The 25,451-nt window shown below is 30.9% G+C and overlaps 1 protein-coding gene across 1 annotated transcript in view; it reads left to right on the top strand.

Moving 5' to 3' along the window:
* The window catches only part of Dhc93AB (Dynein heavy chain at 93AB), a 253,302-nt gene that overhangs the window by 148,644 nt on the left and 79,207 nt on the right, over nucleotides 1–25,451 (top strand). Inside the window, exons 41-48 of the mRNA XM_081751294.1 lie at nucleotides 1,539–1,712; nucleotides 4,375–4,567; nucleotides 5,985–6,097; nucleotides 7,795–7,988; nucleotides 12,059–12,278; nucleotides 13,641–13,802; nucleotides 22,612–22,811; nucleotides 23,407–23,563. Coding sequence (XP_081607420.1) covers nucleotides 1,539–1,712; nucleotides 4,375–4,567; nucleotides 5,985–6,097; nucleotides 7,795–7,988; nucleotides 12,059–12,278; nucleotides 13,641–13,802; nucleotides 22,612–22,811; nucleotides 23,407–23,563 — 1,413 coding nt within the window. The remainder of the gene's footprint in view (nucleotides 1–1,538; nucleotides 1,713–4,374; nucleotides 4,568–5,984; nucleotides 6,098–7,794; nucleotides 7,989–12,058; nucleotides 12,279–13,640; nucleotides 13,803–22,611; nucleotides 22,812–23,406; nucleotides 23,564–25,451) is intronic.

Raw genomic sequence — 25,451 nt, 5'->3', positions numbered from 1 at the left:
GTCTTGACTTGGAAAAAGAAAATCTTGCTTAAAGCTAAGACAACATTATTAATAATTTTATTAACAAAAATTAAATTATTAAACACAAACTAAATACAACTTTCTTACAAGGCTGGCTATAATCTTTATTATAAATTAACTAGAAATGTTACAGTTTCGGAAGTATATCACTTCCATCATCAGACTACTACTCCAACTCTATGTAAAATTATTAAATATATCTAAAAATAACTTTTATGTTTCGAAAATACATTATTAGTTTTTGTTGACATAAATGGTCACAAAATTCATCAATTTGGATGCAAATATGTATTGGCAACGGTGCTCTCCCAGGCGACATCTTAGATGGCTGATTGCAATTTTCTACATAGGTGCGAAAGTTAGAAGAAATAATTTTTAACAAATTGTTCATACAGTTTCGTATTATGTAGTTGTAACTAGAACATAGTAATTAACTATTGACCTAAATAGTGTATTATTTAGTCATTTATAAAACAATCGGACCTTGAAACAACTATATATAAATATTCTTACAGAGTTTTAATTTTTTTTTTAATTACTAGGATCCATAAACTCTTGTTTTTGATTTATCACTATGGAAGTACCATATATAATGTGTGATTAGTCAGCTTCGTAACACGATTTAAGCATAAACTATCCTGAAGAAGATTAAACAATAAATTTGCTTGAGAGGTATAAATGAATTTTTGAAAAACTTTTAATCTTTACAGGAATAACTATCTCCAGGTCAGCATTGTGACAATAATTATGTGTTCTTTATGTTCAATTAATATTATGTAAAGATTGTTATCTAGCATTGATAGCTTGAAATCTTGTTCATGATTTTTTTAAATACTGAAATTAAACGAATTTGTATAGAAATCAGGTCCTCTGTTATAAACACGAGGGGAATACTGATAAAGAAATGAGCAACCATTTTACATTTAAAAAAAGTCAGAACTATCAATATACTGAAACTAAGTACATAATCGCAATCTACAGACTACACTAACCACATCGATATAATGTAACGTCATTAGCTTTGACGTACTGTAACGTCAAAATATCTGACAGTGATATTCATGTCAATAACATGCTGTGATTAAATTTCTTATTTAGAGAAGGATTTTCTGCTCCTGAAATTCACAATAGACTTCATCGTGCACATGAAGATGTGTATATGTGTGCTACATGTGTTGCTACAGCAACGTAATTTCAAGTTTCGAAAAAGATGAATCATACCAAAAAATGGAGACATTGTTGAAGAATCAGTAATTTAAAATTTATGTTTTTCTTTAATAAAACCAAAACTTGGTTCATGAAAAACTGTTGCTCATTATTCTCAGTATGGCCTTCGTAGAAATGAAAAGACGGTGAGGATATATTCAGTGGGAATGCGCCACAATTTTTCAACATCTCGAGCAGGCACCGATTGTTTATTATTATTATTATTATTATTATTATTATTATTATTATTATTATTATTATTATTATTATTATACCCTTGCACTTTCTAATATGTTATTAACGTTTTGCAGGTTATGGACCATCGTCTTGAGTTTAGTAAATGGTGGATTAATGAATTTAAATCTGTTAAATTCCCTGCTGAAGGAACAGTCTTCGACTATTTCATTTGCACTGAAACAAAAAAGTTTCTTCCTTGGACTGAAAAAGTTCCAAAGTTTGAGCTTGATTCTGATATGCCGCTACAGGTACTAATTCTAGCTTCACTAATTTCTTAAACTATATTAACAATTTGTCTTTGAAGGAGAGACACCAGTTAAAACATTTTAAAAGAATGTACAATCGTTAAATAACATTGTGTGAAATAATTTATGATCAAGTAAAGACAGCATAGATCACAACAGGTCGTATGTAACTACATTTATTTCTAACTATTTCATACAAATAATACGATTTTGCCTTAGGGGTAATAAAATCGTGCCTCATACCTTAAAGATTTTATCTACTTCTTTTTGGCTGGTTAAAATCCTAAACGGAGATAGTTCTAACTGTGTTAAAGCTATTAATATTACTTATCGCAAGTAGTCTTAGTGTGAGGAACCAATAATTAAATGTTCATAGGCTATTATAATTATTATTATTAATTGATAAACATTCGCAAAATATGCTTAAATAGGCAAATCAGGTTATAATGGTATAGAATTCAGTAGATAAAAGTATTGTATTAGAGTCAAATTTAACCTGTAATTAAGGTATGAAAGCTTAGTGTGAAAGTTGAATTGATTTCAGCCGTGAAAGAAGTGATAAGTTCCGAAGAATTATCAAGAACTAAGAAACACAGGGCGTTTTAGTATTATTACTAGTAGTAGTATAGAAGTAGTAATAATAATAGTTGTAGTAGTAGTTGTAGTAGTAATAGTAGTAGTAGTAGTAGTAGTAGTAGTAGTAGTAGTAGTAGTAGTAGTAGTAATAGTAGTCATATTGTCTTGTTCATTTTTAAGATTCAATGTAAAGAATCTTGGAAATAATTTTAAACAATTGAAAAATTAATGAATTTAAATCTATTATAAATTGAGTAATATATCGCATAAGATATAAAGTTTCATGCTATTTCCTTTGCTAAAGGTGAGAAATTTAAAGCTGCTTCGTTTCGTGAATTTTATGGTGGTTTTAAACTCAATGTGAAATTCCGATTTTATGTAATTCGTATTCTTAGAGAAACAGTATAGAAGGAAATCATTACAAACAGGAAATCATTACAACTTTTGTATCATACCATTAAATACATATCATAATTTTATCATATCATACAACTTTTACTATTTAATATTAAATACTTTCTAGCTAGTAATAATTTGAATATTTATAAAATTATTATTACTTACTTTAAGAAAAACAACCAAATGTTTCCAAAATATGGAGACAAATTTCAGGAAGTAATACTGCAAATGAAAACATAAGAAAAAGTCCACATCAAGCCATGTCTGGAAATGCGTAAATTAAGAGTTACAAGCTGCCGAAATTCTCAGAAAATAAACTTTCGAGCTGAATATTGTCTCAATATTTGTTCATTATAAAGTCGTAACCAACTCTATCCAAACGCATACGTTTCAGACTCATGCAATGGCAGTGCATGGGAGTTTCTCGTAGAGCGAGAAAGATTCCCTGGGAAGTCTTGGAAAGCAAATGTGGGCGTAAATGAGTATGTGCGAATTACTGATCACTAACAAACAATAATTCGTTTAAGAGATGTTGATGTCTCATACGTTTCCCCGATGAATGTACTCATTACCGTAACCCTTATGGTTCCGCCAATAGTTGCAGTTATTCGATCTACACAGAGGCTCACGTCGCTTTTCAGCCTAAAGTATGATTACGTACCGTCGCAGTAACGAGGGCTCTATGGCGTATGTCGGCCAATTGCTCATGGAGTATGAAACATTGATACTTGGCAAACATTTTATCGTTTGTTAGTAATCAGTGATTTCATACATGCTCATTTACGGCCACGTTTACTTCCTAGAATTGCCAGAAAAATTCTCTGAGTTATAAGGAAATCTCATGCTCTTCACTAAATGATTCTGAAGCGTGTTTCTTTCTTTTTATCTTTTCTTTTCTTTTCGGATAGGACAATTTACAAGTTTACAATGTGCACATCTTTTGGCGAAGTGCAGCTTGGTAGGTCATTTTCTAAGGATTTTAAAAGTCTGTAACTCCTAAACTACTTATTAGTAGACATGGATTGATTAAGGACTTTCATCTCATTTCACGTGAAGCATTATCTCTCGAACTTTGTCCCCATAGTTCTGAAACATTCATATAAATTTAATTTCCCATTTGAGAGAGAGAGAGAGAGAGGGAGAAATAGATGAATATTGTCAATAGTATATCTTCATTAGATATCTTAAAATATAACAGGTAAAATGGACTTCTCCACAGTTACCTCTTCCTCCTAAAATACACAAGAAGAACTTTAAATGATTCCTTGAGGGTGGAAAGTTAATATCTAGTAAAATGAAGCACAGATAAATCTAATTTTTCTTCACTTTTTTGAAATGAAAATACATAAAATAAATAAAACAAAAAAGTAAACCACGTTGCCAAGCATGTTACCAAGAAATGCTATGTTAGAAATATAACAAATCAGAACGTTAATTGTAAGCATATTGTTTATAGAAATTATTTTCGATTAGTTTTGTTCATCAATTTAAATTATTTTTTTAACCTGCTAAACTATGGTAAGTGAGATTTTTTTTTAAAAAATTCAAAATTCAAAGAAAAAGCAAACAGAATGATTATACACATTTTTGTATTAATCACTAAGAAACTAATGTATCTTTAATGTATACATATTAATTAGGATTTTTTCATTTTATTTAAGTTTGAACTTGATATATATTTGTAACACAGGCTGCCTTGGTGCATACTGCAGAGACGACTAGAATACGCTTCTTCCTCAACATGCTAATGGCGAAACAGCATCCCGTGATGTTAGTGGGTAATGCAGGATGTGGAAAAACTGTATTGGTTGGGGAAAAATTAGCTGCTCTCCCAGATACTTACGCTGTCACAAATGTTCCGTTTAATTTTTATACCACATCAGGTGAGTTCTCATCAAGGATAGATTTTTCACATGTAATTGTGTCACTATATGAAACAATCAAATTAATTTAACTTGCAAAGATGTCCAAAATATTCATAAGACATTCTGTTCTTTAATATTTTGGTGGTTACTTACGCTTCTAAGAGAGAAAGAGTGGCAAAGGTAGACAGACAGGAAAGACAAAGAAAACAATAAGATAAATCTGCGATTTAAGAACAGTAAACATGATTATACAGTGAAATACATTGATGTTCATATTTTTTTTTTCCTATCTTAGTTTTCTTTTCCTATGAAACAACAGGAGAAACAGGAAATTTCAAAGGAAAGAAATATAAGGTCCTTTAAGAGGTCTAAGTGAGAAACTTTAATTAATAAATTTATTTTAATAATTCACACAATTGTTGAGCTTCCTTTACTGGATTGTTTAAAATTTATATTTAATTGTATTGTAACGATTCGAATAAAAGTATTATTTACCAACTATTCTCTTGAAAAATGTTACAACTAAATATTGTTAGTCGATTTCTTTTCTTCTTCCACAAAGTTTTCATGTGAGTTATACACGACGTATTAGCCTATTGTATAAGTACTCTATATGCAGGGCCGACTTTAGGTGGGTGCCCCGTCTCCTTCGTTGTAAATATATACTATTTAAAATGAGAAGCTAGCAGTGAAAGTAGCTATACTTTCCGAAACTTTCTGTCAACACGTTTCCGTTTGGGTCTTAAAAGGAAGCAAAGCTTTGCAAAAGCAATAGTTTAAGTCGATTTTCTGAAGGTTGAAGAAAAAGGATTCACCAAGCAAAATAATATAACATTTATCAAGTACGAAAAAAAAAGAAAACACACACAGAAGCCAGGAGGAGAGAAATTTTTTTCTGCATAACACCCTCTTTAAACTACTTTGCTGCGTTCTATGCATCAGCGTTGTCAGGTGTAAAGAATACTGTCACATGTCACTTTGAAGAGTTTCAGCGCGATTGGTCATTTTGGTATGGGTGCACTCCTCCCCCTCAGAAAATCCTGGATCAACCCTGGATCCCAACCCTGTCTATATGTGAGTAAGTAAGTATAGAAGTAAATTCCATTCTTTATTATTTGGAGTGATAATTTGATGTTGTTTCCAAATTAGTATTGTTTCTTAAATATATTACATTTCTCGTGCTTTTAAAATGTTTGGAAAACTAGACTTTCTAACATTATTTTTATAATGATTTTTCATAATTTACTATAAGTAATGTAAAGTTATCAATAACAACCACAAAAATAAATAAATAACATTTTATATACAGATTACATATGAATAATATTTCCTTTTGTCGATGACTGTGCCTTTTGTTCTTACTTTTATGTTACACGTAACAGTCTTAGAATATTTATTCAATATTACGCACTATGCCTGTCAATTTTTATTTTAGAAATGTTACAGAAAATTTTAGAGCGACCACTAGAAAAGAAGGCTGGCAGAAACTACGGTCCACCCGGAAACAAAACATTAATCTATTTTCTCGATGATATGAATATGCCAGAGGTAAGCAGAAAATCAGAAAACTCATCTATGGTTAGTGAACGATAAAAGAACTTACGTTATTAATGAGTAAAAATGTGTAAAAGCGAAGCAATAATCTATAGAAGTATTGTTTTATTATTATTATCAGTTTAGCTCACCTTGGTTCAAGTTTATAAACTATAATAACTGTAATATACATTTTATATACTTGCTTTCTACATACGGAATTACTATAAAAAGTAGAACCAATAATTATATACCACTAGTTGATTAGAGTTACGAGATTTCATGTACGTTCCATGTTCCATGTTGTACAGGATTTTCCGTATTTTAAGGCTAAAAAAAAATATCTCATACTGAGCTCTTTAACGAGCGTCAAAAACTTCGTATTTCGTCCTTTTCAACAAAATGCTTGTCTACATGACTATTTAATTGACAAAATTTTATTATCACTACCAAAAAGTTGCTTAAGTATAAAAATGTTGAATACTAAAAAAGACATCTGGGGAAGGGCTATTGTCATGATTTTCTCATTAAAACCCATTTTTACCTATGGATTCACCTTGGTCGCGGGAGACTTGGATTTAGTTCTGGATGAGAGCTCATGTGGCTCAGATTCCATGTTAAGCTTTAGGTCCACGTCTCCTATAGCTTTGTTGTTGAACGAGACAACTCTAATTTAACTAATCAATTTTATTTAGCCAATCATGGTTCATTTGAGGACCTATTTCAAACCACCATCTTGCACCTTACTCCGAAATACCCGAAACTTCTAAATTCAATTTTCCATCTAGAATTCACAGATTTGGCAAAAAGGAAGACTTTATTTATTTATTTATTTTTAAATTGGCATTGGCAGCTTCACTGAACGGTTTTCCATTTTCCTCAAATACTACTCCCATCCAATGTTCAAACTGTCCCATTTTGCTTCAAACAGCAAATTACTTCTCCATAGATCCTACAATTATTCACTCAGTCGCCGAATTCTTGCAACCTAATTCCACTCATGTGATTTCATTATACAGTTATATTTCATTCACCAATGGCCCTAGCGCCCTCGAAGAATTCCTAAATACATGCCCCGAACCTTAAAATAAAGTACATAGTGTTTAATCTTCTTTCTCTAACAAAGACAACTATCGCTATCTTCAAATCAAGGGCACTGTTATGAGCACCCTCATAAGGATCCCATACAGTAAATTACTCATGGGAACTCTAGAACAACATCTCTGTTTACCACCACTCCAATGTTTCTTGTAGTTAGAATTCATATACACTATTTTCCTAATGTGGACTTACGGTCAACCAACACTGGGACTATTCCTACCTACAGAAAATTTCTAAACAACAAATCCCATTTAAATACACGTGGTTCTCTTCCAACCAAAGCATAATCTTTTTTGAAATGGACGTCAAATTTGAAAGTGTGCGTACGCAGGCTAACGTACTAGAAATAACAGCTGTAATCGAAAAATACAAGTATTTTAATGCTAATCTAAAGTGTGCATTTCTTAAAATGCTAATAAAATAACGAAAGTTTTGAAGCATTTCGATTTTCAATACGTTGTCTTCAGAGCATTAAAAAATGCGATAAAATATAAAAAAAATGTAAAGAATGTTTAACCGTCGGATAGTAGAAGTCGCCATATTGACTTCAATTGTAATACGTATTGAAAACTGATACTAAAAGTGAAATTTTCTCTCCTTGTTTGTAACAGGTTGACTTATATGGAACCGTCCAACCACACACACTTATACGACAGCACTTGGATTATGGTCATTGGTACGATAGAAACAAACTGACTCTGAAGGATATTCACAATTGTCAGTATGTATCTTGTATGAATCCTACGGCTGGCAGTTTTACAATAAATCCTCGCCTCCAAAGACACTTCTGTATTTTTGCTGTAAGGTAAGACCAACTAGAAGAAAATATCTTTAAAATTACCTGTAATGTAGTGGCATAAAAATTACCTATTCATTTACTCAGAATCAAGTAATTTTCTTAACTGAAATTACAACGGAGTTATTACTTATACATTAAGTATAAAACTTAAGCAATTTGGGAGAAATTATCAAGATCATACCAAAAAATATTTCGAAAAGGGATTTGTAAACCATGTATATATAAAAGACTTGCTAGAGAAACTTGAATCTGGCTTCAAGTTTCATTTTATCCAGTGTAAATATTAGGATTTTATGGAAGTCTCAATGTCGGCTTTCTCTCAATATCCTCCCCCTCATAAGTATTTCCTTGGAAACTATAAAAGCTCGTTTCCTTCTTAATCGTCTCAATGAGATAATTAAGTAGCTAAGAGGAACATATAAGTGAAATGGGTTGAGATCGAATCACAGAACAGTATGAAGATAGTTTAATTTTAGAAATTTACCTGCATGTGGCAAGGAAAGCTTCTTTGGTATGTTTCATTGCAATGAATCACATGGGAATGGTTAACCTTCTTTTCAAGTTTTCTCAAAAGTTAGAAAGTGTGACATATCATTGTGTTCTTCTAAGCCGCTCAATTAACAATGCACTTTGAAGAAGCACTTAAATTTGACATTGCGACTTGATAATAAACAGAGGAACTGTATTATCGAGACGCGCAAACAATGCAGGCTTACAATCACAAATTCTACAGTAGTTTCATTCTTCTGTTTCGCATTTTCTGTCTGTCACCTCACCCCATTTATTCTATTTTAGAGGAAAATGAAATGAAATGAGTTTTACGTACCACGGTTATGCCGGTTAGGCTAAAGGAGACGGTGATGAGTAATGAATAAAATGGTGGAATGAAGAAAGTGGGAGCAAACGGGAGAACCCCGAGAAAACCCACGCACACGGTGTTTGTCCACCACAAAGTTCACTTGGCGGGGGCTGGGATTGAACCCGGGACCCCAAGCACCAGAGGTGAACGCTCTACCACTGAGCCACCGTGAAATGTTCTGAATAATTTAGAATTAATTTCATGTTGATGGTAGCAGCAGAATTTGCGTCATTACTATACCGATTTCAAGTGTTTTAATTAAGCAAGAACCACATCCGCTTCCTCTAATGAGTAAAAGCTTTGTGTTTACAGATTATAGCGGTAAACTTGCTACGTATATTGGAAGCATAAAGAACTACTGTTTCGAGACTCGTAACCTAGACATATGGTAGCTGGTTGTTTACTTCATCATGTAGTAAACAAAATTGGCTTGTACATTTCTTTCATTCGTGAGCAGAAACTAATGTGTTCCGTTGTGTAATGAAGCTTTCACGACGACATGAAACCAAAGAAACATCTTAAATTTCTTATTACAAAGCAAAAGTTTCCACAATATTTTTTTCTGGTTATTTTGTTTATTGCTGGTGAACGTGATGACATGAAAAAATTGCCACTGAAACAACTATTGCTTCAGTCCATGTTTCATACTTATGCAACCCTAACCTAACCTAACCTAATCTAACCTAACCGAAAGTTTCTAAGTACAGATGAAATACAGTAATTCTTCTTGGTATAAAAAAATATAAAAGTAGTTTCATATCTTCACTACTGATTTCAACTCTTCATTATCCATCTTTAGTTTCACTCTATAATAATTTTTCTTTCACAAGATACACAACCATACATATCTTCATCTTGAAAGAGCTGAGATATTGATGATTGAGTAAGTGTTACTTTGTTTTAACTACTCTCATAGTTCAATCGAAGATCATTTCCATTACCATTTCTTGGCTGATATTCTACCTTTGTTTGCAAAACAAATTTATATTACCATTATGTCTAGCGGTACATTTGCAGTATAATTACTAAAGATTATATCTACTGAGGTGTGGCAAGCTTAACGGTGGACGAATTAAAATAAATTTAATAATAAGTATTCGATACAATTTATTAAGATATGTCAACGTGAAAGCAGAATATATTAAAAGAAACTAAATTCAGAAATACTTTCTGAAGAAAAATATATACAATGAACATCTTATATTGTAATGAATGGTATGGAAATTCATATAATTATATATTAGCTTGTTCAATGTGGACGTAGGGATAAAGATTAATGGTAAAGTTATATTAACATTATGAAGATGTTCAAGTGAAAAATATAGGAAGAAAACATATCAGTATGTGTAATATTTTCATTTGCTTTACAAGTAGAATTGCATCACTGTTAGGAATATGTGTCACTGTTAAAGGTCTGTGTATTACTATTAAGACCATTGTGTCACCATTAAAAGAAGAGAAACAACATATGCAATCTGCTACTTAATAGTGTATTCTTTTACCTATACAGTAAATAAATAAATAAATAATATGTTCCAGCAAAATAAAAACTATCAGTTATTATTGACAATGAACGCCACACATTGTTCATTTTACTGTTTCCTCGAAAACTACGCATAAGAATTTACTTTCTAGCATGTCATTTTGTTCAGCTCGATAATCATCTATCGATTCATACCTGGATATATGTTTCATCTTTGCACATTAATATAGTAATCAAAAATTAGAGAACAAATCACAATTTTGGGCTATATTTCATTAGCTTTACTACGTACTGTCCTCTTGTTAGTGTCATAATCAAAGTTTGATTAGTGTATACTTCAGGATTACGATTGGGAATTAGATTTCTGGGCTGTAGTATCAGTTGCTAATATTATAGTGAATTCTTGATTAGTGTATATTTCAGTATTATTTGCTAGTGTCATAATTAAAAGCTTCAATAGTGTATACCTCATTATCAGTTGCTAGTCTCATAATGAAAACCTTGATTAGTGTATATTTCAGTATCAGCTGCTAATGTCATAGTGTATATTTCGGTATCAGTTGCTAGTGTCATAATGAAAACCTTGATTAGTGTATACTTCAGTATTAGTTGCTAGTGTAATACTGGAAACCTTGATTAGTGTATATTTCAGTATCAGTTGCTAGTGTCATAGTGAAAACCTTGATTAGTGTATATTTCACTATCTGTTCCTAGTGTCATAATAAAATGCTTGATTAGTGTATACTTCGGTATCAGTTGCGAGTATTATAATAAAAAGCTTGATTAGTATTTACTTCAGTATCAGTTGCTAGTGTGATAGCAAAAACCTAGATTAGCGTATATTTCACTATCAGTTGTTAGTGTCATAGTGAAAAACCTTGATTAGGGTATACTTCAGTATCAGTTGCGAGTATTACAATAAAAAGCTTGATTAGCGTTTACTTCAGTATCAATTGATAGTGTCATAATGAAAAACCTTGATTAGTATCATATATACTTCGTTAACAGTTACTAGTATCACAGTGAATTGCTTGATTAGTGTATACTTCAGTATCAGTTGCTAGTGTCATAGTAAAAACCTTGATTAATATTCAACTTCAGTATCAACTTCAATATACTTCAGTATCAGTTGCTAGTGTCATAATGAAAAACCTTGATTAGTATCATATATACTTCGTTAACAGTTACTAGTATCACAGTGAAATGCTTGATTAGTGTATACTTCAGTATCAGTTGCTAGTGTCATAGTAAAAACCTTGATTAATATTCAACTTCAGTATCAACTTCAATATACTTCAGAATCAGTTGCTAGTGTCATAGTGAAAAATCTTGATTAGTGTATACTTCAGTATCAGTTGCGAGTATTATAATAAAAATCTTGATTAGTGTTTACTTCAGTATCAGTTGCTAGTGTCATAATGAAAACCTTGATTAGTATCATATATACTTCGTTAACAGTTACTAGTATCACAGTGAAATTCTTGATTAGTGTACTCTTCAGTATCAGTTGCTAGTATCATAGTGAAAAACTTGTTTAATGTATACTTCAGTATCAGTTTCATCCTAATAGATGGCCTAACCATCGTACAATATAAATTTTTATGTTAACAATAGAATTCCTTTATCTCGAAATCTACGCATTTTTGATATATATTTTCCCCGTTATGCATGATAATATTGTAGAATTTAATTTTTCTTTACATGAAATTAATTCCATTTGTTCATTATTTTCAGCTTCCCTAGTGCTGACTCCTTGTATACAATTTATCACTCAATCTTGAGCCAACATTTTAATAATATACTCTATCGTTTTCCTCCAACTGTAACTAAACTATCCAGCAATATTGTTACTGCTGCTCTTACGTTGCACCAGAAGGTTTCGCAAGTGTTTCTGCCAACAGCTATTAAGTTTCACTACGTATTCAATCTTCGAGACCTGTCAAACATATTCCAGGTATGTAATCTTCTTACTTGCTAGAAATCTGTATAGATATATAATATTCAAACTTTGGTTTGAAAACCTTTAGGCGTCTTCAAAACCATGGAAGATAATAAAATTATACGTTGAAATTAAAGATAAATAATATATATTTCTGGACATCACAAAACTGAACCGATATATTGGGATATTGATCTTTGCCAGGAAACCAGCCAACAATTCATCTGTCATTAGATGTAATAAAGAAAATTAGTTAAACATTTAAAATTAAGTACTGACCTTGTATCCCAAAAATATATTATTTATTAAATTATTTCTACCATCTCTGTTGGTCTCTTCAGTAACTCTTCTGCTGCTGTCCTTATTGTTGAATATTGATCCACGTGGGAGACAGTCTTGAACCACCACAATTAAGAAAATAAAGAAAAAACCCATAAATTTTGTATACTTTGTAACACTGCATATCTTTAGGGCTTTTTTCTTGAATTATAAGCGATTAAATAGTAAATCTTATGTACAAAGCATGCCACTAATAAGAGTATTTTTTTTTCACAATTAAAACACACACATTATTCCTACAAAACTTTCAAATCAGAATATGTATTCTATAGCGTGCATTAGCAAGTAATTAAATATTTGTATATTTGAAATTAATTAATAATTTTGCTAAACAAAATTCAAAAAGGCAAAATAAATTTTCCGATATTCGAAAAAAAAGGAAGGGTCAGTTTTACTTAAATCCTGAGTAGATACTCGTGTAATTTTTTAATCAAGAAACTTTTTTAGTATTTTCGAATTTTCTTTAGCATAATAATAATAATAATAATAATAATAATAATAATAATAATAATAATAATAATAATAATAATAATAATAATAATAATATAATAATAATAATAATAATAATAATAATAAACCTTTATATTATCCTATTTTATTAAAATAGAAAATCTTTTGTGAAAATGCGAATTTAAGATTCTAGTAAATTCAAATTCTAGTACATTTTTAATGCTTTCATTATCTTTTGTTTTGGTTCAGAAGTGGGATATGAGTGAGAGCCATATTGTTATATTAATGTTGAGTACTTGATGCTACCAACTTAAAGATAGCTGTATGTATGTATATATGAATATATGTATAATGTACATTTCTTCATAATGTATGTATGTATATATGAATATGAAATTCAACTTCTCTAAGCTACTGTATTAGCCTATCTATATTCATACTTTTTTAATACTTAAACACAAATTTTGACCTTTTCCTACTCTGTCTTAGATGCTTCTTTCTTATCCGTTTGACAGTAATTAAAATATATTCCTACAATTATTACCATAACAATAGCTTTAATATTGTTAAAACTTTCTTTCTTCTCAGGGTTTACTTTTCAGCACATCTGAATGTCTTACCAGTCCTATAGATCTTGTTAGATTGTGGATGCATGAGTCACAAAGAGTGTACGGAGATAAGCTTGTTGACGAAAAAGATATAGAAAATTTTGCCAAAATACAGGCTGATATTGTTAAGAAAAGTTTTGAGGTAAATATTTCTTTTTATTTTTGTCTTGCCTTATCTTAATGTTTTGTCCGAAGAGAAAGATTTTAGCCCATTTATTTAGTGTAGCTAGGAGGGTTCAAATAAGTCAACAGAACTACGACAGAGTAGATAGTTTATTTCTTCTGTGAAATAAAGGAATATGCATATGGAATGCTGGTTACTTGAGAGCTGGAATGAAGGAATATGTTTCGAATTAAGGTTATGTCTATCACACACAAGAATTGATAACTTCATTACACGGATATCACTTGCATATATTAACGTTCATGTTCCTCTGTTGTAAGGGTTTTGTTTCCTTATAGTAAAATATCATTGTCACAAGTATCTTTTATTAGAAGCTGGGTCTACTTCTTCTGGTAAGTTACTGATAATTGCTAATAGAATGTGAAGAACATTTATTTGTATTGGATTCCACTTCATTCATCTGCATGTTTTTGTAAGAACCAAATGAATGGTGTTTACTATAATATTTCAAATACTTCCTCGAATTTTCATTATCAGTAGTACTTAACTTTTATTCCATCTTGTGAAGGAAATTGGTCATATTTTGAGTTTCATTAGTTTTATCAAACAAGATGCATCCATGGTTAGGACTTGTCAATATTGAATTTCAAAATTGTTATTAAGATAATAGACTAGAGATGATAATGAAGTGCTCGCTTGCTCACTAAAAATTATGTAGGAATGATGCACGAAAGAAACTAATTTATTGGAGATCCTAAAAACAAAATTATTAGGATATTGAGTTTAAAGATGCACATTTCTATTTTTATTTATTTACTAGCTGAAATGACAGTTTTTTTTTCACGGGAAGAGTTGGTTTATGGGAAATATTCGAATCCCTTTCCCCTTAGAACGTTTACTTCAATAAAAGTGTAATGATAATAATATACAAGATACTCTACTTTTGGTATAAATATTGAAACACTCTATCCCCCATAGAATACGTCTTTAATCAAATTGATATTATTAAAATACCCAAAAGTCATTTCAAACGAGTCAGACGTTTTCCCGACTCCGAAAACTATGAATTCAACACAAGACTCAATCATTTTTGACATTTTAATTTTTACCTCCCTCACCTTCTGCCGATTGGGATAAACTTGGATTTAAACGGAATTGAGAGCGTCACTGTTCATTTCAGCGACCCTGAAAATTACCGATTGCATACTAATATCAATCGTTTTTGCATTATTTTTAAATGTCACTCCTCCGAACTCCCACCCCTTTGGTGTCTTAGTTTCACAATATATTTTTTTTTCAGATTTTAACTCGTACATCTACCATATCAAATTCGGTTAAAATTGCTCCAGACGTTTAGGAGTAACTGAAAAGATATTCGTATTACCATTGTAAATTCCCAATCCAGCTGATATGTTCGTTCATACCTAAACTTGGGATTAAATGTCATCGCGACTGTAACTTAATAGCTTGACGAACCCAAACTATGGATTTGGTACTAATCTCAGTCATTTGAGATATTTTATTTTTCACCCCTTTGACCCCTCATACCGATGGGGGCTGAATTTGAATTTTAACACTGTCGGGAATGTCATTATTAATCTCGGAGACATCGAGAATTATGGATTCGGTACTAATATTGGGCGTTTTTGATTGGTTTTACATATTAATCACTTCTCACCGCCGTGGGAGTGCAAATGGGGGTTAACCGAAGAATTAAATGATATAAGGAGTGCCACCAATCAATTTAGGAACCCCGAGAACTATGGATTCGATACTAATATCGGTCATTTTTGATTACTTTTTCATGTTAAATCTCCCTCCTCTTTCTCCAGAAGTACTAATGAGGGGCGAACTTGGATTTAAACGGCATATAGAGTGTCGTTATTCATCTCAGCTACTCCGACAACTATTTACTCTACACTACTATCAGTCGTTTTCGATAATTTTATGCCATTCCCTTACACTTTCTGTAGGTGCGCTAGGGAGTCTTACCCATACTAAAAACCGAACTTAAACTTATAGGTTATTGGAACTGCCACCAATCAACTTAAGGATTTCCAAAACTACGGAATCGACACTAACATTGGCCATTTTCAATTATTTTACATGTTACAGTTTCGCCCTGCCCCCTTACAGGGTGCTAATAAGGGCTGAACTTCAACTTAAATGACATTTGCAGTGTCACTCTACATCTCAGCGACCCAGAAAACTATAGATTCGACACTAATATCGGTCGTTTTTATCATTTTTATGTCTGCTCCTCTCACTCCTCCTAGCAGTGCTAAGGGGTCGTGCTTCCACCGGGGACTGAACTTGAACTTAAACGGCATCAAAACTCCTACCAATTAACTTAACGAGGCTGAAAATTAATGATTCGACACTCATGCCGGTCGTTTTTAAATATTTTTATGTGTCATCATTTCATTCCCGGGTACTAGTGGGGGCTTAAATCGGCCTTCAAACGGCATCGGGAGTGTCACTATATCTAAGCGACCCCAAAAACTATGGACTCGACCTAATATCGGTCGTTCTCAATCATTTTATATGTCTTCCCTTCCCCTTAGGAGTGCCAGGGGGATCGTAACTTAAAAGGCTGACCTTGGACTTACACGGCAGCAAAAATACCACTAATCAACTTAGGGACCAAAAAAATCTATGGGTTCGACACTAATATTGGTCATTTTTAGTTATTTTTATATATCACCACTCACCTCCCCCAGGAGTACTAATGGGAGCTGAAGATGGATTTAAATGGCATCAGAAGTGTCACTGTTCATTTCAGCGACCCCAAAAACTACAGATTCGATACTAATATTGGCCGTTTTCGATCATCTGTATATGCCACTCCCTCCCATTTTCCCTAGGTGTGCCAGGGAGTCTTAGTATCCTCTTCCAGACTGTAACTAATATGTATACGAAGTTTGGTTAAAATTGATCCAGGCTTTCTAGAGTTATGCTAGAACGTACACACATACTTCCATTTTTATGCACAAATATATATATATATATATATATATATATATATGAGTGTGTGTGTGTGTGTTTGTTTTTATGTTGGTAAGTTACCTTCATTCTTCGACATTTTAAATGATTTCTTTACCACACTGAAGCATACGCAGCAGCATCTTACAATTTAAGTATCTTTTTGTTTTACATAATTCCACTGAAGTTGAAGCAACTCAAAATGTCCAATTCCTTCACAAGATAGAATAAGAGCTTAGTACCACTGGTAAAGAATAATCGAAAAAATATTCGAAATATTTAGTACACCATTCATTTGGTTGTTACAGAAACATGCAGAAAAATAAAGTAGAATCTAAATTTTCTAATCAGCTTGGCAGAGGCATAATTGATGGTCTATTATTTGTACAATTTTCTAATGGTAAAGAATAATGTTTGCTATAAATCTTCAATCATTTTATTTGTCACTTAACAAGTTAAAAATTTTATCAGAAGATAGTAGACCTGTTACTTAGGGACTGATAATTAATAAACCAATAAATAATATCTCAAGATTCAGAAGATATTTATAGTATACATATCAGTTTCAACTCATAAACTTAAAAAAGAAACAACAATCTTGCTTCTTTAGTATAACAGAACTATAAGAGATTTTTTCTTTTATGAGTAAGACCGAACAATGTTATAATTTAAAGTACTTTTACTATATATGCATAAATTCCTAACTCTTTTTCTTATGATATTTTTAAGTTGTTAATATCTTTTCTAGGAAAACTTTCCCAATATGGAAATTTATATACCACTTTAAAACGATTGCCACGGAAATAATTCTTGTATATTTATGACACTACTGTTCTAAACAAACTTTCGAAAACTTATTATTTTTTTTATGTGTGGAACTAAAATTAACTGAATTGAAAATTAATTGAATATATTAATTATGTCTGAACATTTTCATTGATGAAATGAAACAACTTTGTTTTATCTAAGTAATTTATAGGACATTATATATATATATATATATATATATATATATATATATATATATATATATATATATAGTAAACATGATTGAATTACGACTTAATTATAAAATCAGAATATATAAATATATATGTCCATGAAAATTTATTTAAAATTATATGTGAAATTATTATATGTGGAGAAATGTAAAATTATATATTGCATGGTTAGATCGTCGAACTGTGTATATCGCTTATCATTTCCAAGAATTTCCTATTTGAATTAGGAAAGGAAATCATAAATTATTATATCTGCTTTCCAGCTACGTTCAGGATTTCATCATGAAATCTTTCCAGATGTCACTACATTTGTGGGTATTTGTTTGATGTTCCTTTATATACATATAATTACTGCAATTATTGACTTAAAATAATTTATGCCTTACTAAATTCCAATTAAAATTTTGCAAATAATCAAAAAAATCATTGTTTAATCTTGCACTGTAATTCATATCAATAAAGAGGTGGAAAACGGTAAAATTCTACAACAAAATAAATACGAGTACAAGTAATTGAATTGTAATTCTATACAGAAACACGTGAACAGTATTATTCTTTAATCTGTTACTAGTAGTTCGATGAAATCTTAGTTTTCTGTGAAAATTATTAAATATTTTAATATTTTATTTATTTTATAATAATATCTTATACATAAAAAATTCTGTTTACCTAGAACACAATCTTTTCTCCAAATATACCAAGTATAATTATGAATACTCTCGAACAATTCTTTTCAAAATCTGGCTATAATCGTTCAATACTCTGAATCTTTCAATACATAACAACATGTTTAACTTCTTTATTGTATATCAAGTAGTTTTTGCGTTGTATGTAGAAGAAATAAAAATTAACTTACAGTGTAAAGATTAAACATATGATATATAATACAACAATGCATGTTAATGAAATTTTTCAGCACTACATATTATGGCTTAGTTATGATTCTATGCATGATTTACTTAAATAGATCACTGTATTATGTAATAAAATTATTTATTTTTAAGACAGTTCGTTTTTAGTTTAGATTTTGTTTCTCTTTACTTAGTATCTGTTGGTATACATATCTCACACTCTTCGATTTGCTTTCGCAATGTTTGATTCACAGTTGGCTGCAAAATGAAATCTAATGAGCATGCTTCAAAACGGTAACAACTTTACGAGAAAAAAATCTTATATTAATTTTCAACAAAGGATGGAAGGATACAAGTGTGGGAACGATTCCTGTTTATGAACAATTAACATTTTCGCCTTTGGCGTAGGAGATTTGGGTCCGATTCCCTGAAGCAGCGCATGTGATTTATATCCTACATTAAATTACAGGTCCACCTCTGATAGATTCTTAATACTGAAAATGGACTTAACATTTCTATAAAGAAAAAAAAAAAAAACAAGAATTTTAGGAAAACTAAAAATTGATCAGAAGATTGCAATCTTGGCCAATAATTAGTTTTTGAATTAGGGACCACAAAATTTTTGAACGGTCTCTAAATCGAGGTTTTATATTTTCTACGGAATAAGCACATCATACTGAGATAACTGATAGTTTGGGTTTGGCTACTCTATATGTAGTTCTCCAGATATAAGGCTTACAAAAAATTTATTGTTGAAATATATTGAATCTTTTGTCAATTGGATCAGGGTCCACAAAATTTTTGAACGGCTCCGAAATCGAGTTTTCGTATTTTCTACGGAACAATCACATCATACTGAGTTAAGTGATAGTTTGGATTTGGCTATTTTATATGTAGTTCTCCAGATATAAAGGCTACAAGAAAAATGTTATTGAAATATAGCCTATTGGATCTTTTGGATCGGGGTCAACAAAAATTTTTGAACGGCCCCTAAATCAAGTTTTCGTATTTTCTACGGAATAATCACATCATACTGAGTTAAGTGATAGTTTGGATTTGGCTATTTTATATGTAGTTCTCCAGATATAAAGGCTACAAGAAAAATGTTATTGAAATATAGCCTATTGGATCTTTTGGATCGGGGTCAACAAAAATTTTTGAACGGCCCCTAAATCAAGTTTTCGTATTTTCTACGGAATAATCACATCATACTGAGTTAAGTGATAGTTTGGATTTGGCTACACTATATGTAGTTCTCCAGATATAAGGAATACAAGAAAATTTTTGATTAAAATATATTAGATCTTTTGATCCAAAATCTATTATCGTATTTGGAAGGAAAAGTTGCTTGGCTGACTAGTAGTAATCGTTGAAATAGGGGATCGTGTCCAAAGAACAGTAATACGAAGTTTACAGAATGCACTGCCACATATAACAAAGTATTGGACATTCAGCAGGCTAGTGTGTGTGGAAAATTTGGCACAAATAATTCGCAATTTTACGTACACCGATTGAGATTATTGCAGACTGATAAAGTGAAGCTATTTTGTTTCTGTGACAGTATGCAAACCGTACAACATCGATAATTTTATAATCATTAAGAATTTAGTGAAGTCTTTCTATCTTTCTAATAGAATGAACAAACGTAATGTTAGAATCTGTTAGACCTAAAGTCGACATGCTTACGAGAATCTTACAGTGTTCACTGTATGAATGTGTTTACTTCTAAAATTCATGAGAAAGTGTATGACCCTTCTATTTTAATTAGAAAAATAGGAATTTCGTACTTGTACAAGTTATAGACACGATTTCTGCCTGATCTCAAACATAACACCCTAGATTTAATCTTCTAAGAGGACAGGACACCTCTTCCTCAATTCAGTTTCACAAAGAAGTGAGCTCAATAGGTGACTATCAAATCAATAATAAACTTTTCTTCGGCTTCCACGTTCCTCAAACATTAAGCATTGTGTTCATTGTGTGTGTGTGTTTGTATGGTGGTGGCGGTGGAGGGGTATCAATCTACAACCAATCCTTACTAGTCATCTAAACATAATCTGCAATCACTCATCATAGAAGCCATTGCATAAGTTAATACTACAATATCTAGGACAAGAACTTAAATGTAGGTTCGATATGTATGAAGTGATAAAGAGAACTCATATTGAACAACTTTAACGTAAAACTCCATGTTCATGTTGTGAAACAAAACTCTTTGAGATTCACTTTTCATTGATACACTTTTAGGTATCAATGATACACTTTAGCATTTAACTGAATTATAAGTATTTCTGATGACACTGTATAGAAATTAACTTCTATTATTAAAAAATAAATGTTTCAATAGTACAACGCCATCGTTTCAGAATATACATTTCCTTAGAAATACAAAAAACATTGTATTCAAAGAACATACAATATATACAATTTATTAGTAATTATCCGTAGTAAAATGAAAATTATAAAAAAAAGGACCGAATTATTATCGCAATATATTTTTCCTCCAATTAATTTCATGTGTTTACCTTTACTTTCAGACAAATATATTTCTTTTAACTCAAAATTATAAAAGCAGTATGAAGTATGTATTAACTAGTAAATGAAACCGATATTACAGACTTTAAAAGAGAAATAAGAGACTTTTTAAAAGAAATATGAATATTAATATATTAATCCATTCAGATAAGATTGTAGATACTAACAAACACTGTATTGTTACTTTGGTCTGAAAGCATTAATATATAAATATTATTATTTCTTTTTAAAAGTCTCATATTTTTCTTTAAAAGTGTGCGATATCGTCTGATTTACTACTTAATACATGCTTCGTACTGTTTTTATAATTTTCAGTTAAAAGAATATATTTGCCTAAATATAAGTATGGAGTAGAGAGAATGCCTTCTTCTTCTGTTGAAAAAATCCATGCTACAGATGGTTTATTTTCTAACTGGTAAATGTAAGTTTTAGAGAGAAAGAACACTTTGTTATGTGTATCAGATTTCCGAACCATCTCTACTTTTACGGGAAGTGGGAGTGAGGGAGCTGGGAATAGGGGAAAATTCCATTTTTTCGTTAAAAAGACGACTTTTTCTATTTCCACATCTCCCTTAGGCAATGGTTTCCTCAACGGACACAGATTAAACATTTTACGAATCTATAATCTATTCTGCGTATTCTGTTTCTTGTTTAATGTGTCTGGACTAGTTAGGGAATGAGCTACTGACATTTGAAAATATCTATGAAAACTGCAATTTTTTCATAAAGTTGCTCGGTGTCTAAGGGCTTACATTGCGAAACAGGGTTGAACTCTTAAAGGCTAATGTTAACTGAAACGCGTAAGAATACCTACTATAATAAATCTATTAATTCAACTGATCCTCTCTATATACTTAAATAGAGCATTCAAGAGACAAAGTTTAAGTATACATTCATATTTATTTCTTTGTTACATTCAATAATGAATGCTAGTAATTTATTTATACTATCTTATTGCTATGTACCATTTTGAGAAATTTTAATTATAATTAAAAATGTTTTCAATCCCAAACCGCTTCTGTTTCATAAAATTATCACACCTTACTTTGTGTATTGGTACTTCGGTAGCACGATTTGTGAAGAAACATCTATTATTCACTATTTCGATTTCTTTCATTCTTGCTTATTTCACCTAAATTTGCAGGCAAAAAGATTTGACTATTTCACTTGCACGTAAAAAATAGCTCAAATCCTTTACACTGCTGCACTATTATTATTTATATTTTTATTATTTTCAAATAGATAATAACACACACTTAATATCAATATACTTTCAAAGAAATAATTTAACATTTCTAATAAAATCATATTTAAAACTTTTGCTAACAAACAATTGCAATAGTCCTAAATTTCAATCTAAATTTCAAATTAAATAATGTGTTTCATCCTTTATCTTGCTAAAATCTAACGTTCCCAATTTATCTAACACATTCAATTGATTAAATTTGTTTTCCTCAGGATTTGGATGAGTCTGTTGTGATGTCAAAGCCACTTATTTATTGTCACTTTGCTCAAGGCATTGGCGATCCAAAATATATGCCTATTCCAAACTGGGACACTTTAAGCAAACTTCTGCTAGAAGCATTGCATAGTTATAACGATTTGATCGCTGCCATGAATTTGGTTCTTTTCGAAGATGCAATGATGCATATATGCAGGTAATATATATCCTTATTTATATTATCATTGTTTCAATTATTATCCCAGTTTTATAATTTGTGTATTTAAACGTTATAAATCGACAGAAAAGCTTATTCTATTTTTCGATGAATTTCCAATTGCAAATACGGTAGTGTGAAATTTATGCGACATTGTTAGGCTATTAATGCAAATGCAATGTATACAGTGTCTTCAGTGCTTAAATTAACTAACGCTGTAATGTATAGAACTTCATGTTTCAAACTTTCCATATAACCTTTCTCAAGATACTTATTTGAATGACAATAGGCGAGCACGATGGTTCAGTGGTAGAGCGCTTACCTCTGGTACGTGGGTCCCTGGTTCGATCCCCGACCAAGTAAGTTTGTGGTGGATAGCACCATGCTCCTGGGTTTTCTCGGGGCACTCCCGTCTAATCTTACTTTATGATTCCACCGATTCTTTCATCATTATTCACTTGCTTTAATCATCCAATTCATTTCCTTTAGACTAGCAGGCAATAATCGCCGGAAGTTAAGCTCAATGATTTCATTTCAATTTTGAATAACAATTTTGAGGTGTCTAATAGTGTAAATATCAAAATTATTTTTATAGGATTAATCGCATCCTTGAATCTCCAAGAGGAAACGCTCTTTTAGTTGGTGTTGGTGGAAGTGGTAAACAGTCCCTTTCTAGACTATCTGCTTTCATTTCCAGTCTGGAGGTATTTCAAGTACAACTTCGGAAAGGATATGGGATACCTGACCTTAAAGTAAGATAAAGTTTCTTTTTTTTTAACATTAACATCTAACTTGTTTATACTTGTATTTATTTCAGTTTCATCTCAGTTATATCTGTTTAACGCTAAGGAATCAGTTTGAGTGAATCAGGTTCGATTTGAAATAATGACTGCTAAATGTTAATATTGAGTTTCATCTATAATTTCAAAAGGACAAAATCTAGATCATTAGTGATACAGTGACTGTGGAAACAGTTTTGGAGTTGCTGTGTGTGTTATTTCTTAAGTAACTGTATTAAAGTGAGCACAACTTTTATTCAATATTTTATTTATACCCTACTTATTCAATTTTTACACGTGAATGTATGCAAGTTCTTTTTCTAATAAATTTCTGAATAAATTATGTCAATGCGGTTACACCACACTGGTCAACATATCATAGGAAAGGCAGAAATAAAGAACTTAATTGTTAAACAATGTTTAACAATACATCGCGTGATTGTTTACATGGTGCGTAGGTAGAGCCAAGTCAAGAAAATGTAAATGAACAAGAAATTTGTCTTGGAACGGTCTTAGTGCATACTCAAGAAGTGTGTAGTATGAACAGGGAGATAGTAAAGGTGCTAATGAAATAAGTATTTACAGGTAGAACTTTTCTTTTACTCATATAAATAACCATTTGGTTAATGTTATCTTGCTTTAGTATTCAACATAGAAAAACACAATTTCTCAGCAAAGGACAAAGTTTTTAATGAAAATATTGATGTGTAGCAGTTTCACCGACTAACTAAACGTTTGACTTCATTAGACACAGTGTCAGGCTTTATCTGACATCAAATATTATGTCTAATGAAGGCAAGTGTTGAATTAGTCGGCAAAACTGTTATACATCAATATTTTAATTAAAAACTTTGATCTTCGCTCAGAGGTTGTTTTACATAGACTGTGTCTGGAGATGTTTAACTCCTGAAACTGAGCAACTATGTTTCAGAGAAAAAAAAATAGAATAAGTTAATCATGATAAGTTAATCATTATAAGTTAATCATGATAAGTTAATCATTATAAGTTAATCATGATAAGTTAATCATGAATTTATGTGTGCTTGTTCTATTCTGAAATTTTGCCCTCACTTTATTCATAAAACTTGCACAAAACTGAGACACAATGTTAAGCTATCTTTGAACCATTTAGTAATACAATTAAAGGTTTTATGAGCATCTGTTCTCATTAATGAAATAAATAATTCAATGTTCATCTATTTTTTATATTTATTTATTTATTTTTATTTTTATTTATTTATTTATTTATTATTTTTTTTGCGAAAAATTTATACTTTAAAGTTTTATCTTCAATAAAAATTGTAGATAGTAATAATTTCTTATTGTATTACTAGAACTCGTTAAAAAAACATTTTAGTTCTTTTGTAATATTAATTTTATAATATGTATCTAGTTTACTCGCGTAACTCATGCACTTTTTCACTATCATTTAGTATGCTAAGAGAAGACTATATGGCTTAAAACAGGAAATTATTACGATAATCATTGCATTTAAACCATAATAAGCAAATCGTTTCTTTGTAATTTGAAGACAACAGAGGAAAAAGAATCTAAATCTAAAAAGTGAAAGGTTACAGAAAACAAAATCAAACTTTGAACAACAACGTACAAGAATAGAGCTTAAGCTTTACTAACATACCATTTAACAGATCTTCAGGACTAGCCATGTTCAAATTGCTACTCAAGGTAATTGTATAATATAATATATTTTTCACATTTTCAGGACTTCGACTCTCAGGGAATTAACAATACTAAAACTGTCATTAGTTAGCTATAGTGCAAAAATTTGCAGTATGAATTTAAAGTGTATCCATGCATTTTATCACCTGATGCTTTTGCGGTTCATTACTAACATTAAAAA

This window comes from Thermobia domestica, chromosome 3 (genome assembly GCF_964235325.1).
Source record: "Thermobia domestica chromosome 3, izTheDome1.hap1.1, whole genome shotgun sequence".
NCBI classification, from domain to species: domain Eukaryota; kingdom Metazoa; phylum Arthropoda; class Insecta; order Zygentoma; family Lepismatidae; genus Thermobia; species Thermobia domestica.
Note: the sequence above shows the minus strand (reverse complement) of the source record. Positions and strands in the feature narration are given on the sequence as shown.